This window comes from Labeo rohita, chromosome 11 (genome assembly GCF_022985175.1).
Source record: "Labeo rohita strain BAU-BD-2019 chromosome 11, IGBB_LRoh.1.0, whole genome shotgun sequence".
NCBI lineage: Eukaryota > Metazoa > Chordata > Actinopteri > Cypriniformes > Cyprinidae > Labeo > Labeo rohita.
The window spans coordinates 22265961-22281725 of NC_066879.1; the positions used below are offsets into that span (position 1 = coordinate 22265961).

Below are 15765 nucleotides of genomic sequence, written 5' to 3' on the forward strand. Positions count from 1 at the left end.
TCACTATGAAACCCCCTTTTGGAGACATTATTTTTAAGAAATAATCAATGAAAAAGATGAATTGAAAAGGCTGAAATGCATGAAACAGTGAGAACAACATATGTTAGTCATCAAAGCTTGGACAACTCTTCAAAACAGAAGACTTGACAGTCTTGTATACAAAACTGTAATGGGTGGGTTGTACGAAGAAAGATTACAGGCATCTACGTTTGGCATAAGATACGTTTTGGAAAGAACCCAACATCCAGCTTGGAGAAAACTAGAACAAGTGGAGACCCAAATGTAACCATTATGGAGGAACTTGGCTTCAGTCTACAGTGGCTGGTTCTGATTGAATGCTTCTGTCAGGATTTCCATTTCCTCACCCCAAAATCCTAGAGGTAAAGGCTCCTGTAGTTTTTTCTTTTAGCATCTACATTATCCTTATTTAACTTTTAGTAGCATTCTTTTTTGGTTCACTCGGTGCAAATGTGAACATATGTTGCTTTAATTGGTCAAACATAATGCATGTAGACCAGTATGGTTTTCATTTACCTCCTCATATGTGCTTTTTGTACTTACCCACAGAGGGGGCAATTGAGGCGATTGTCATTGGTCCTGCCACGCAGACAACTGGCACAGAAGATGTGGTAGCAGTCCAGAAGACATGGTTGGCGGTATTGCTCATGACACAGGTGACAGACGAGGGGATGGAGGCTGGCATAGTCTGGATCAAACAGGTCATCATAAGAGAAAATGATTCCTCCTGCCATCTGGAAAGAAAACAAATACTTAGCTTGAATCCAATGTCACTTCTGTTTTTATCCATAATTAGTGTACGTCCCTGCTAACAATAAGGTTTTATATAAGTAAAAATATGTTCCATCAGGTTATGGAAGCGCTATTTCTTGAAAATGTTCTTGGAACATTTACACTGTCTCCCTTTTTGTTTAGTGTTTGCAAACTTTATGGAAATGTTACTTTTGAATGTTCTCTTAAAATTTTGAATGTTCAGAAAAACGTTACATGTATGATATATAAATAAATGTCGCGCTAACGTTTTGAGAACGTTATTAAAGACTAAAAACTGTTTATTCATAACTTTGAGAGAACATCAGCCAAAGTTCTGAGAACATTTCCTGTTTTTTTTTTGTTTTGTTTTTTTGTGGCATTACATTTTAATAGTCTAATTTTCAATAGTGAAAAATATTGTTAATTTCTTAATTAGCTGTTGGAATTTAGTCATTCTTTTCCTGGCAAGTTTTTCAAAATGGATAAGAGGCAAATTTTCACAAATAAAAATACATTAATTAAATGAAATAGGGTTAAAACTACATACTGAGAGCAGGGTTGGAAATTAACCAACCTTAATTGGGGGCTTGTGGCAAAAATGCCACCAAAATGAACAAAAATGCCCAATAAAACTGACTTCTGTACAATTAAATAACATATTACAGCTGTTGCGATTTAACTGAAATGTGAAAATGAATATAAAATGAGTCAGTTTGTGGAATTACATTTAGATTTGCTCACACTGCTTCAGCTTTTATGTGCTGTTTTGTGCAGTGTTGAGCCTTATAACCAATCAAACTCATTTCTGTTGAACTTAGTAATGCATTGGCCAATCTGAAGAGCTTAGATTAGTCAGCGCTGAAAACGCCAGAGCTGTTGATGAGTGCGCACACTTACGAATTCCCTCATCATAAACGACACAGTTTGATACGATGTAAATAAAAGATTAATTACGTAGCTTCAGTGATTATAACAGGAGTTTTTGCATAAACTTGTGCTAGACTTGGCTAACATCATGGACCGACATGTTTGTCTTTTAAGCCAGAATGTGACGTGCCCAAAACAAAACAAAAACATTTTATATTGTTTTCTATATTGATATTATTAGAATATAAAGAGCAATGATCTACAATAGTGATTTTTGTCATAATATTGCAGCCCTATGAGCTCCTGTTTTTTACATGTATAATTTAGACACAATTTTAAACAGTCTATTGTTATTGACAACAGTTTAAAACATTAATTAAAGTGACTGGGTAAATTTAAGTATTTGACATTAAAGACAACATATGATTTTTGTAACAGTAAAGTGATAATAAAAATTGCCCTTACAAATGTAAAAAATAAAAGATAATTTCTGGCCCTGACTGAGAGATATCTGCACACCTTATGTTCTTATATTTCTCGTATTGTATGTTTGGATGATTACTTTTGACAGGCTAATGCTCTGACTTTCTATTCATCTATTCACTGTGAAATAGTGTGCTATATACATATATTTATAGATAAATAAATAATGCTATGAAAATCTCCATGTAAATCTATCTCTTTTATTATTTTACTTGAACATTTGGCTTTTACAGAGACGAAACAGTTTACTAACACTACGCAATTTCCCAAAAAAGCACCTTACCTTATCCAAAAAAAATTGGTCCTGTCTGATATTAGTTCACATATTCATTATTCCAGACATATTGCAATGTTACTAGTGGCGTTAGGGAATCCATAATGCAGCCAGCAAGAGAAATCTCTGTATTATGTCTCTCTGAGTGGCTTAAGTGAATGTGAAGACAGTTCTCACTTCCTCTCTACAAGCAAAGCACAGTCGTCTACGCAGTAAATTTGGCTCGTGTCAGGAGGGGCCAGTGGGTTAACACTATAGTCTTGACCACTATCTACAGCCGGAATGACAGTAATGCTGGGACTCTTCAACAGCAGCCTGATGCCAAGCAGCTGACTATGATGGAGGGGAGGGGAACTCAATACAAAGGGAGCCTGAGGGGGTTGCCAAAGGTAAAGCTGAACTTTAGTCTTACAATATGAGAAACCAGATCCCGTGAACCCTATTAGGAGGGCAGCAAAAATAACTAGATGAGCAAAGTTTGAGAACAAACGTTAAGTTGGCTTGAGAAAGCCTAGCCTGAAAGTTTGAAACAGTTGTAATAGTATGGAAGCAGCTAGCATGATTTAACATGTTGTTAACATGTTTTAGCATGATTAACTTATTGCTTGTATTTTTATAGGCTGATTACAATGTTGTTAGCATGATTAGCCTGATTAGCACGTTGATAGCATGTTTCGCACATGATTAGCATGTTACTAGCATGTTTCTAACATGGCTAACATGTAACTAGCTTGTTGTTAACATGTTTCTAGCATGATTAGCAAAGTTGCTAGCATGCTTGTAGCATGATTAACATGTCGCTAACATGTTTCTGGCATGATTAACAAGTTATTAGCATGATGTTAGCATGATTACCATGTTACTAGCATGTTCCTAGCATGTTTCTAACATGATTAGCAAGTTACTAACATGTTGTTAGCATTTTTCTAGTATGATTAGCATGTTGCTAGCATGATTAGCATGTTACTAGCATGTTGTTAACATGTTTCTATTATGATGAGCATGTAACTAGCACGTTGCTAGCATGATTAGCATGTTACTAACATGTTGTTAGCATGTTTCTAGTATGATCAGCATGTAACTAGCATTTTGCTAGCATGATTAGCACGTTACTAGCATGTTGTTAGCATGTTTCTAGTATGATTAGCATGTAACTAGCACGTTGCTAGCATGATTACCAAGTTACTAGCACATTGTTAACATGATTACCAAGTTACTGGCATGTTGCTAGCATGATTAGCATGTTACTAGCATGTTGCTAACATGATTAGCAAGTTACTAACATGTTGTTAACATGTTTCTATTATGATTAGCATGTAACTAGCACATTGCTAGCATGATTAGCATGTTACTAGCATGTCGTTAACATGTTTCTATTATGATTAGCATGTAACTAGCACGTTGCTAGCATGATTAGCACGTTACTAGCATGTTGTTAGCATGTTTCCAGTATGATTAACATGTAACTAGCACGTTGCTAGCATGATTACCAAGTCACTAGCACATTGTTACCATGATTACCAAGTTACAAGCACGTTGCTAGCATGATTAGCATGTTACTAGCATGTTTGCTAACATGATTAGCAAGTTACTAGCATGATGCAAGCTGATTAGCATGTTGTTACCATGTTTCTAACATGATTAGCATGTTACTAGCATTTTGTTAGCATGTTTCTAACATAATTAGCATGTTGTTAGCATGTTACTAGCACGTTGGTAGCATGTTTCTATCATGATTAGCAAGTTATTAGCATGTTGTTAGCATGATTAGCATGTTACTAGAATTTTGTTAGCATGTTTCTAACATGATTAGCATGTTACTAGCATGTTGTTAGCATGATTAGCAAATTACTAGCATGTTGCTAGCATGATTTAGAGAGCTAGACAGATTAGAAATATTAGAGTGGAATCTTAAATGAGTCTAAACGGATTAGTAATAGTACATAGAAGGAAAGCTTGATTGAGCCTCAAGGGATTCTGGGAGTTTAGATTTGAATTTTGTCAGTTGGAGTTTGAAGAGTGTTGGCTCATTTGAACATTCCGTCAGTGTAAGTCTATGGGATTTTTGGTGGTTTTGAAAGTCTGGTTTATGAAAACCATAAGCCGGATCAGTAAGAAAAGATAGAGCACACAGAGTCAGACCAGTCTGAAGGTCTGGGCCGAGTTTGGTGGTTCTAGCTTGAAAGCTCTAGGAGGAGGTAGATACCGAAATTTGGCTCAGAAGAACAAGAATAATAATAATCTTAAATAGTAGATCAGTAAATTGGCTTTCTCAAGCCAACTTAATTCTACTCTTTGTGCATTGGGATGTTATTAGCCTACTAAAGAGGGTAATGTGGTTATATTTAAGGTGGTTCTGTATATTTTATGTCCTGTGTGTATTACTACTACAACTACTCATTAGACCAGATAGGATAAGGCACAATGAAATGATTATAATGATAATCAAGTGATTGTACGAATCAATCTCCGCATAACGGATTCAATCGATTACGTCTGAAATTGACTATAACGGGAAGCTTTCAATGCGCATGCGCTCCCTCTCGTCTCCCTTTCTGCCAAACTGTCGGCCATGGCTCCGATTGTGAGTACGAGCAAGTTTCTGGAAAACGATAAAATACAATATGCCACGTCCCTCTAGTCGCGCAGAAATCAGTTCAGATTAAAGCCGAACAATGGAGCGTTTAATTAATGTGGCTAATGAAAGAATATGTGCATCAGTGTTGTTTTTAAAAGCGTTTGTTTACCGGAGGTCTGCAGCGAGGCCTGCTTATGAGCAACCACGTTGTAGCAACCACCAGTTAGCTGACTAGCATTTCTCATAGAATCGACGCGGAATGACTAATAAAATACGGCGTGGTTTTCGATAAACACTTTATAGATAGATCTAGACTTGTTATATTTTTGGTATTTTGTTTTTGAATCAATCTACTAGAGAATACAAACCACGAAGCTAACTTAGCCCGGAACGACATAGCTGTGTTTTAGATAGAATTTAACATTTTTCCAAAAATGTTCAAATATATTTCGTTATTGCTTTTAAATATGTGTAATCGTAGGTCTCTGTCGCGTATGCTGTCAGATTCCACTTTTGCATAAGCTCGTTTTGACGAATGATAGGAGAAACATATCTTTATTGTGGATGTATTTGCATTAGTTTAGATGTTACACGTTTTCTAATGTACACATTTATCGTTTTTGGTTTCGTCCATGTGTACCTTTTTGTGTGTTGCAGAAAAAGCAGGTGACCAAGGGTGGGAAGAAGAAAAAGCAGGTCCTGAAGTTCACCCTGGACTGCACCCACCCTGTGGAGGATGGCATCATGGATGCTGCTAACTTTGTAAGTGTATAAACTAGTTAAATGAGTGCACATAAAACTGGAAATCTGTCAGTTTGGGTGTTTTTCAAAACTGTGCACATGCAAAATTGCCTTTTCTGCTTTCTTGAATATTTGATCCTAATGTTTTTCTGCAGACTTGTTAGCAAATTTCTGATTACAAAAATTCAGTGTACACATAACTGCTTTTTTCCTGCATTCTTTCTAGGAAACTGCAGTGCCATATTTTGAGTTTTTTTTTTTTGTTTGTTTGTTCTTTGTGCTGGTCTATCGTTGATATGCATTTTGGATAGACCTACCTCTAAACGGCACACTATAACAAAACTAGCATCGTTTGGTTTTTTGTTAGTTTCTTCCAGTCCGTTATGGCCAGAATAAGTTGGCTTAATGTGATAGTCAAATGTGTCCATAATTGTTTAATCTGATTATTTATTTCTTAAATGTAATTAACCAATAATGTCTTATTTCCAAGTAGCTGCTAAAAGTAAAATAACTGTTACATGCATCACAGCTGCACATGGGTATGGATGTTTAATGGCTTAAAGCCTTTGCAGTTATATTTCTATATGATCTAATGGGCATGTCTGCATGTGTCTCTCTGCAGGAGCAGTTCCTTCAGGAGCGCATCAAGGTAAATGGTAAATCTGGCAACTTGGGTGGTGGCGTGGTCTCCATCGAAAGGAGTAAGAGCAAAATCACAGTGACATCTGAGGTCCCCTTCTCTAAGAGGTAAGTCTGAGATTAGAGATCCAAATGCATGTGAAGGGCTGCTAACTATTAGTTTATTGCTGTTATTTCTCTGTGGCTATAAAACTGAAAAGTTAAAATTAAAATATAAGTTAAAAGTAATCATTAACATAATGGAACTGAGAAATTTAGCACCTGCATTATTCATACGGCTTATTGCCTTTATCACCTAGTTGGTGTTATTTCCAATGCAGTTTTGTTGTGAGATTTAATTTTTCTGGCACTGTGCGTTGTGCTATTCCTAGTTTTTCTTTAGGTCACATATAAGCTGCTGCATTGTAATGCAAGACGTTCGATCATTTGTATTAAAGCTGTATTAAAAGGTGCAAAGGAAGGACCTAAAGAAGTTGTTTGCCATGTTGACAAGTTTTAGTAGTCTAAATTTAGTTTGCAAAATCAAATAGATTTGTCAGTGAACATTTTGTTTCCTTTCTGTAAATCAGTCTGTCCCCATTCACACAGTCAGAACGTTGGTGAATCATATGCGTGCACGCAGTGCGGTGTTGGAAAGACGTGTGCATGTCGTCATTGTAAGACTAACAGCCCACGTTTTTCAAACTGAAAGTGGCAGTTTGTACTGCCAGTTTAGTCATTGATTTGAGATGTTATTTAATGATGAACTGAAGTGTGCTTGCATCTTGTGATCAAATGTTTATTTTTTTTTTGGTGCTAAATATAGACTAAAATCTTGAGTTTCATTTGCTGAATACCTGCCTGCTTACTGGAACAGAGTCTTTAGGAGAGCTGTAGCATTAAAGAATTAGTTCCCGTTCAGAACAAAAATTTCCTGCTACAATTACCCCATATCATCCGAGATGTTCATGTCTTGAGTTGAAAAGAAATTAAGGTTTTTGAGGAAAACATTCTAATATTTTTCTCCATATAGTGGACTTCAATGGTGGCCAATGGGTTGAAGGTCAAGATTATTGTAGTTTCATTGCAGCTTCAAAGGGCTCTACACAATCCCATTTGAGGAATAAGGGTCTTATCCAGCAAAACTGTCATTTTCTTAAAAAAAAAAAAAAAAATATATATATATATATATATATATATATATATATATATTTTTAACCACAAAGGCTAAATTATTCTGGAAGTGAACCAATCCTTCAAAGGGGACATAGGATGCCCATTTTTCTTAAAGTTGGTATGATTCTTTAGGGTCTTGATGAAATGTCTGTAACATGCTTTGGTTAAAATTCCTCAACAACCCCCCTTTTACCTTGTCAAAAACAGCTCTGTTCACAGTGACCGGTTTTGTTGCATATCTCTATAAATGATAATGAGCTACTGCTCTCCCCACCTGTCGAATATATCCATATATGGTTTGGCGGTGGTCTAATTTAAATAGCTAGTTATTTTATGTAGAAACGAAAATTTAGCATCTCGCTGGATGACCGTTTCAGACCGGCTGTGTGTTTTCTTTTCAGCTTTTCTGAGCTGGTAGACACCCCAGAAACTTAACTAAATGCAAAAAAGCTAAAAAAGTTAGAAGCTAAAACACAGAAAGCAGCCTTCCGTTATTGTTAGTGTCTTGGACATATTAAATCTTATTCAGAGTTGATGTGGTGTTTGCGTGGCCTATAAATATTTGTATTTATCTGCATCACATACTCGGATGTGACGTAAAAAAAAAAAAAAGTAATTAAGACCCATTACCTCTGATCTTTGCGCAGTGACTTTCATGCAAGGATTTTATGAGGCATTGCATATTAAAGTAGTTGTTTCTGCTTACGTAATATTGCATTAACTCTATTCAGTAAGTGTTATGCAATGTCGTCTACAAGTCTGAGTAGCAAGCTCTGATGAGAACGGCCTTAAATGCTGTTAAGAGAACCACTACCACTAATTTTACACCTTATAATAGGTGCTTTTTTGTACTCTTAAATTAAGAAATTTTTGATAGCTATATTAACTGTTACACAAAGCAAATTTAAGGGTCTGTGGTTTTACCGAGTAAGACAAATGGTGTGAATCCAAATCAGTTACTTAACTTTTATCTGTATTTGAGTTTTAGTACTACAAAATGTAAACATTTTATATGTAGCCTTTCCATACCATTTCATGGCTTATCGGTGTTGCCTGTATTTGTCATTTTTAAATGCACATTGAAACATCTCAAAGTCATGTCAACTGCAATAATGTGGAATGAGGCAAACTTAAGTGTTCATGTTGCTTTCAGGTACCTGAAGTATCTTACCAAGAAGTACCTCAAGAAGAACAACCTGCGTGACTGGCTGCGTGTAGTAGCGAACACCAAGGAGAGCTATGAACTGCGCTACTTCCAGATCAATCAGGATGAGGAGGAGGACGATGAAGATTAAATCCATGCCACTCTTTTGTAAATTCAATAAAATTTCAAAAGAAATCAGTTTTGTTGTTTATGGTGTGTTCGTTTATGTTCAAAACATTGTATTTTGCTATGAGAAAAAGTGAAAGTGCTGTATTAGTCCGTTTGATTTATAATTGTGCGTTTAGTTCTATTTTTAGAGCAACAGAAGTCTTCATTATATTTTACTGCACTAAAGCATATAGGATTCATCCACCACCACCAGTCAGACAGGACCAATAATTTCCATAGCAACAAAGTTCGTGCACTCACAAGGTTCAGAGAGTTCATTTAATCATGAAGAACTGCTGGAACATCTTAAACCAGCCTAAAATGGTTGCTGGGTTTAACTGGTCTCTCCTGAATACTTTGGGCCAGGTGAATGTCTCCAGAACCATACCTGACTAGACCGAGAGCCCAGCAAACCTACTTAGGTTGGATTATGCTAATCTTATTTATTTTAAAAGAGGTCTGTGTGGTTTTTAATGGTTTTTGATTGCTGCAGCACGTACTGGAGATTATTTTAAATGTCTTTGTCTCGCTTGATCACGTAGAGCGTCTCGCTGCTGTATCCTTGGCAACGGTTCGTGATTCGCGGGTTGTCCTGAAGCGGGTTCACGAGAATGAATTAGATTTTTTTTTTTTTGTAATGCGGAGAAATTAAATTATTTTGAAGTTTCCAGCAGTATACTCGAGGAACAGCATTTCGTTTAAATAACCGAAACCTGCCCTCATTTTTAACGCTTTAGTTCACCCAAAATGAGGCAGAACGCTTCAGTCACCGTTTACTTCAAGTGTATGTCAAAAAGATTGAATGAAAGTGAATGGTGACCGAGTCCCTCTGTGTTTTCCTCCGTGGGACGCATGTCATACAGGTTTGGAACTACGTGAGGGTGAGTAAATGACGATTGTATTTCTTTTTTTTTTTTTTTTTTTTAGTGAACTGCCCCTTTAAAACATTTTCAAATAAAGTCGTCAGAGATGTAACGTTACGTTCACCCGTGACCTTGGATATATAATTTGTCCGACCTAAATTTATAAAATAAAAAAAGCAGGACAATCCCTCTCAAGCTCCTATTATGCGCTTCCCTCGTCTGACAGAAAGGGACTGTGAGGGAACTTTCTCCCGTATGTCTCCCTGTATAACCTCACATTCCTCGAACTTGAGCGGGAAAAGGGCAATTGCACGGCGAGACCGCCGCCACTCTCACGACTAGTTAAGCCGGTGACCAGGCGAAGAGCACTAACTAGTTGTGTCGGGAAACTATGGGATGGATTGCCATGGCAACCGACCAGACGTCACAATCTGGGCATGTGTGTTCCATTTTTGTCTCTTTCTTATTTTCAGACTGGAGGATTTGGATAGAGAAGAGGGAGAAAGGGAAAGATTTTTTTAAAAACAGGGCAGCCATCTTTTATTTTATTGAGAGCATATTAAAAGAAAATTAGCCTCACCTTCAGTGGACGCCTCCTCTGGAGCTGAAAATCTGGGCATTCAGAGGGTTAAGTTTCAGGACTTTATTCCTGTATCTCGGATGTGATTTTCTTGTTATGCGGTAAAGATGCCCGGATCGCTAAGCAATGAAGATGAGGGGCAAGACGATATGGATTTTGAGGACGACGTGCCAGGTGAGGGGGTAAAGAGTCACAGGGGAGGGAGAGTTCTGCCCTTCACAACTGCGCTGCTACGCCTAGTTGAATGCGGAGGAAAAGGGGCTTGACGCGCTTGCGATTTATTATAGTCTCAGTAGCTTCTGTTCTCACACCGGACACTGTTCGTCCAAAAATAACGGCGCACTGTCCGACTGTATTTGAGTCACTAAAGCGCGACTGTCCGCCAGCAGACCATCTGTCTGCGATTCTCTTTAAGAAGATAAAATCGTTTTCTCTAGCTGTTCGTGTTCCATCATCCGGCTGTTTGTTTTATTTTTTTTTTTTCAGGCGCATTTTTCTTTGCATATAAATGAGTTATGCATGCACCCACTGTCTGCTGTGATATTGCGCCCACTGTGCACAATGATTTCTAAACCTGATGGACTGTTTTAATATAAAGTCTGCTGCATGCCAATGCTGCAGTCTCATTGTAAAAATAGTATGCAAGACCGAGCTGTGGAGATTTATGCATTGTTTAGAACTGATCTAAACCAACGATCAGTTTCCCAAAAAGGTGTTATGGCTTTTCTCTGAGGTGCTGATGGTGATAGTGCTACTCTATGGTCACAGTGTCTTGTAAAAGTAGTGCATGTGCTTGATACAGCCACGTGTGACAGGAAAACATCAGCTACAATGATCCACTGCCTCTGTGGTCTGTTGGAGGGGCACAGACTTTAGCCAAGACAGCCTCCACAGTGTCTTATAAAAGGTTTAGGTTTCTACACAGTAAAAACTTCACTGTACATTTGCAGTAACAACTGACTACTAGAAGTTTATTCTAAAAATACATTGGTGATGTTATAGGTTTGGTGATTTTATATGTTAGGCTTCCTAACTGTATGTCATTTGAATGTATAATGTTAATATGCAAACCTATTTGAGTTATTATTAATCTGTTTGTTGCTGTAAAATGCACTGATAATGTAGTCTATGGTTATCAATTACGTAAAAGAAAAACACTGTTGTAGTAGCCTTAAAATGATATTTGTACATTAAGAGATTTTATAATTATTGCTTTAATAATATATTATCAATTATTAAGATGTAATATCTTGTAGATTATTTATTTTCTGTATGGTTGTACTGTAGATTAGCACATTTGTTTTCTGTTACAATCAGTTTTTTCTTTCTACAGCTGTGCTGAGGAGCGTTGGCTAAAAAATGGGCCTTTGCGTAATTTAAATAAATGTATGAGATTGATATTTTGTGCAACAGCTGCTTCACAGAAAATTGTTAAAAAGTGGCACTTTATGTGCATTCTGAATGTATCTTTCTCAGGCAATATAAACACATTATTAAGCTTCTCTTTGCATTCAAGGTTAACTCCAAAGCCAACCTTATCAATGGGTTAATCGCTGCCGCTGACTACTGTGTCCTTATAATTTCACTGTTTATGCTTTCTGTGTAGGTGAAGGATGTGCATCTGTTTTCCCCTTAAAGACTTATCTTTTTTTTTTTAATATGACAGATTAGTCTCAAAAGCATTGGTTGTGAGAGCAGAGAAGCTATGTAGTTAAGACTCCATTCTGCCTGCATGCCTTTTATACATTCACGGCCCTCAGTTCAATAAAATCAATACATTTATAGTTTCTCGCTGGTCTAGGCTGCCTCTGAATTAGTCGTGAATTAATCACGTGACCGACCTGAGCACGAGTATCTCATTTGCACCCCAAATGCGTATTTACCTTCTTTTTTTACGAGGCGGTAGCTTGGCTGCTGAGGGCTGCAAACGGTTTGAAATAATGTGCAATATGCAGAAGAATTAATAATTGAGAAATAATTCATGAGCCAGCGTGCTCTTTTCGTGTAGACAGTGTAAGCCCCCGCATGTGCTAAAAATGAGAAATCTATGCAGTGCGGGACTGGCAAGGATTTTGGGTTATGCTGTTTAGTCCCATTCACTGTGATTGCTTTCAGTGCAGGCCTGAACACCTTCACTGATTGCTTAGCTGAGGTAGTTGATGAATGTTTTGGTGAGATTAATCCATATAAATATAGCTAATTTTTAAGATGTGAAATGAGCTATTAAGTAATTTAATTGCGAACCACCTCGTATTAATTTCCATACAATCAATCCGGTCTGCAAAGAACCATAAAGTATATTTTTAATTAATTAGAGTGACTCTAATATGCATATGTAAAGTAATAGGATGTATATTGAAAAATGCAGTTTGTATTATATACCATCGAAGTGAGATTTGTAATCAGGACTGTTCACTGCACGATCCAAACACTGCAGAACACATGACTGTGCCCCCAGCCAGCAGCAATGAAGCGATCACTGGTGCATGCCCTAACCGCAGATATAAAAAGACAAACAGATGATTTATAAAAATATTAAGAGAATGAAACAATAAGGAATTCAGTGGCGAGCTTAATAATTGAATGGTTTTTAATGTCAGATTAGGTTAATGGATGTGCATCGCTTTTGTTAAGATATGCACATTTTAATCAGTTTTAAATTGTTGCAACTTGAGTCCACATTCCTTATGTGCCACATCAGGAACAAAGGATGGAGTGATTCCAGAGATACTCCTGATTGATTTTTTTCCAGAGTTCCAAAATTTGAAATTTCAAAATTCAAAGCAGATTCAATGGATAGGTGGATCACAAACAAAGCTGTTTTTTTTCTCCATGGAATGAAGATATTGCTTTTTGGACCTCACTGAATTATATTGACTGATGTCTTCAAAATATTCCTCAAAATGTATGTCCGCAAAAGAAGTCATACAGGTTTGGAACGTCAAGACTGGGTGGACTATCCCTTTTAAGACATCTTAAAAAAGAATTAATATAGTCATAATGAAAAACATTCTATATTTTTTGCCTTGTTTTTCTTAGTGCCGATTCATTTGTTCGTCATACCCCAACAATGCTTGTGGGAGTTTCTGTTTATGTTGATCCTCATTAGAAGGCATTAGGCTGAAGCTGATCCAAAGTCATGTGAGTGCTTTCTGCCTCCTTTATTTCCTCCACTCAAAATCTGGTTTCTTTTACATAGTCTTGTCTTTGAAATTGAAAGATTATCATGAGCTGCTGATTGCTCTGTTTGGTGGGGGCTATTTTTGGAAGCTGCACTGTGAAAGCTGACACCCCTTCCTTTTTGCTAGAGTTTGTGCGTGCGTGTAAATCATTGTTGCATCACACACTTATGTCTATGTGTCATCAGTCTCTGCATCAGTGTGTCACATTTTACCAGCAAATTACTGCAGTATAAAATATGCATCCTGGAATAAAATAATTATAGCATCTAAACTCAATTACAGAGGCTTTGTTCTTGTTTTGTAGGTTATTAGGACATTAATTTTAGACTGCTTTGCTTATGTACTTGCAATTTTTGCCACTATGAGTCTTTGAGAAGCAAAGCAAAGCTTTGTGAATCAGCCTTGGGACTTAGAGAATGGATATAGTCTTCAGAAAGTAGAGATACGGCCTATAAAACTTGAAGGTCTCAATGAGGGGGTGTTCCAACCATGCTGTCTCATCACATTAACGGTGGGGGCACTATTAACATACGCAGTCTGTCAGACAGCTAATGCGTTTTCCTGTAAACGTTCCTCTTCTTAACAGCGAGACCGGCCGTGAATTCCATCTCTAATGGAGTGCGGCACTGACCCAGCCCTTGTTGCAAGGTCAAAGTTACCCCGATGTCCGTGCTTAGCTGACACACAAATGTGTGGCTGCAGTCGTGACATTTTCAGGCCTGCTACCAGTAGCGAATGGCAGCAGCACAGCTTTTAAACACCTGGCGGTTCCTGGCCGAGGCTCTGTTTACCCGGGAACATGGCACAAAATGTGACTGCTTATTGCAGAGAATATGGGATGCAAAAATAGAGCTACGGTTTTGGGGAAATCAGGCTACAGATTTATTATTCATTATTTTTTTTTGCATATTAAATTGGAATTGGAATAAGTGTTTTAACATCGAAAAAAAACATATGCTTGATCTTACTGGTATGCATATATTGAATAAAAATAAGATTTTTTACCAGAACGCAACAGAGTTGGATAACGTGTTTTTAAAATTGGAAAAGATATATACGCTTCAACCTATTGGTATTTATATATGGAATAAAAATATGGATTTTCTCAACAACATCATCCAAAATGCTCAAAAGTTGACAATGTAAAACCTTTGCCAGATATCCTCAGTTCAAGAGTGCTGTGTTGCATCACCACGACTGTAAGTGAGACATGAATGAAGACGAGATGTGAGCTTGATTCGCCTGGCAGGCAGCAGACATATTCTGCCGACATGAAAGAGCCTCCCTGTGAGATGTACTGCAGACGCACTGGCCTAAATATCCGTCATCTCGCAGGCAACTGCTCTGTTTATGTGCGGCAGAAGATTGAAATAAGAAAAAACCTCCCAGCGGCTGACAGAGAGATGGGGAGCTCTGTATTTTACGTGAGTAAATACCCGAAATGCCCTATAGGGCTGCAAGCGAGGCTTGAACTGTGCAGGGGCTGCTCTCACCGGAGCTGAAGTCCTCAAACAGTGGCAGCTAAATGAAGGTTAAGTGGATTTCGAGGATAGCATCCAAGAGGCTGGGAAAGCCCCATCTCCGGCAGCTCCCACGGGGCGTGGTGGGCTGCGGGACAGGGCTTTAGCTGATTGACTCCACCACACACGCTGCATATTTCATGGGTCGCCGTCTGAGCTGACGATAGGCAGGCGGCAGGAGTTGCACCGTTGTGCTTCGGTTGCAGGCGATGCTTTCCTGATGTCTTTTTTTTTTTGCGCTTAGCCTTTTTGACAGCATGGCATCATTGAAGTGTTACAGTGAATATGCGCTGCCAGACAGTAGTTTTTTGTCTACAGTGAGAGATTCACAGTTCAGCAGGTGGCAGAGACCTCACCTCTCTACTTTCGTTCCCCTTTCAGTGTGTCAACAAAAATCTTTGCTTTCCCTCTAATGGAGTGAAGGAGGATGCACTTCACAGGCAAACCCTTCACATGCAGACAGACGGATATCTACATATAGACATAGATAGATAGACAGAACTCTCATAAGTATTTAAAGGGATAGTTCACCCAAAAATGAAAATTAGCCCATTATTTACTCACCCTCCAGGCATCCTAGGTGTATATGACTTCCTTCTTTCAGACGAATACAATAAAGTCCAATAAAGTGCATCCATCCATAATAAAAAACACAGCTACAGGGAGTAAATAAATTCCTCCTGTAGCGAATCGATGCTTGTTTGTAAGAAAAATATCCATATTTAAAACGTAATAATCACTTTAATCCAGCTTGCGCCAACTGGTCGTACACAGAAGCCTTTCCAGGTGGATGACGTAGG

The 15765-nt window shown here is 37.8% G+C and overlaps 3 protein-coding genes across 7 annotated transcripts in view; 2 read left to right on the forward strand and 1 right to left on the reverse strand.

The window, feature by feature from the left end:
- rnf207a (ring finger protein 207a) overlaps nucleotides 1-10371 on the reverse strand; it is a 31290-nt gene extending 20919 nt beyond the window's left edge. For 2 of the 3 annotated variants that reach the window (XM_051122247.1, XM_051122245.1), the window contains exons 1-2: nucleotides 2405-2784; nucleotides 562-752 (exon numbers count right to left, since the gene is read on the reverse strand). In XM_051122247.1, the coding sequence (XP_050978204.1) occupies nucleotides 562-752 (191 nt within the window). In that variant the 5' untranslated portion in view covers nucleotides 2405-2784. Of the gene's footprint in view, nucleotides 1-561; nucleotides 753-2404; nucleotides 2785-10263 lie in introns of those variants that run through there. The other variant, XM_051122246.1, reaches the window with a different exon arrangement.
- rpl22 (ribosomal protein L22) lies at nucleotides 4851-8850 on the forward strand. The gene is made up of 4 exons (XM_051122249.1): nucleotides 4851-4979; nucleotides 5631-5735; nucleotides 6337-6461; nucleotides 8662-8850. The coding sequence occupies exons 1-4, from the start codon at nucleotides 4968-4970 to the stop codon at nucleotides 8801-8803; spliced, it is 384 nt and encodes a 127-aa protein (XP_050978206.1). The 5' UTR covers nucleotides 4851-4967; the 3' UTR covers nucleotides 8804-8850.
- chd5 (chromodomain helicase DNA binding protein 5) overlaps nucleotides 10129-15765 on the forward strand; it is a 44947-nt gene continuing 39310 nt past the window's right edge. For all 3 annotated transcript variants that reach the window (XM_051122242.1, XM_051122243.1, XM_051122244.1), the window contains exon 1: nucleotides 10129-10437. In XM_051122242.1, coding sequence (XP_050978199.1) covers nucleotides 10371-10437 — 67 coding nt within the window. In that variant the 5' untranslated portion in view covers nucleotides 10129-10370. The remainder of the gene's footprint in view (nucleotides 10438-15765) is intronic.

What these genes read in the sequence shown, in the direction of transcription:
- rpl22 (XM_051122249.1), top strand. An exon ending in TCATGGATGCTGCTAACTTT is followed by an intron (nt 5,736 to 6,336) that starts GTAAGTGTATAA and finishes GTCTCTCTGCAG; the next exon opens with GAGCAGTTCCTTCAGGAGCG. An exon ending in GAGGTCCCCTTCTCTAAGAG is followed by an intron (nt 6,462 to 8,661) that starts GTAAGTCTGAGA and finishes TGTTGCTTTCAG; the next exon opens with GTACCTGAAGTATCTTACCA.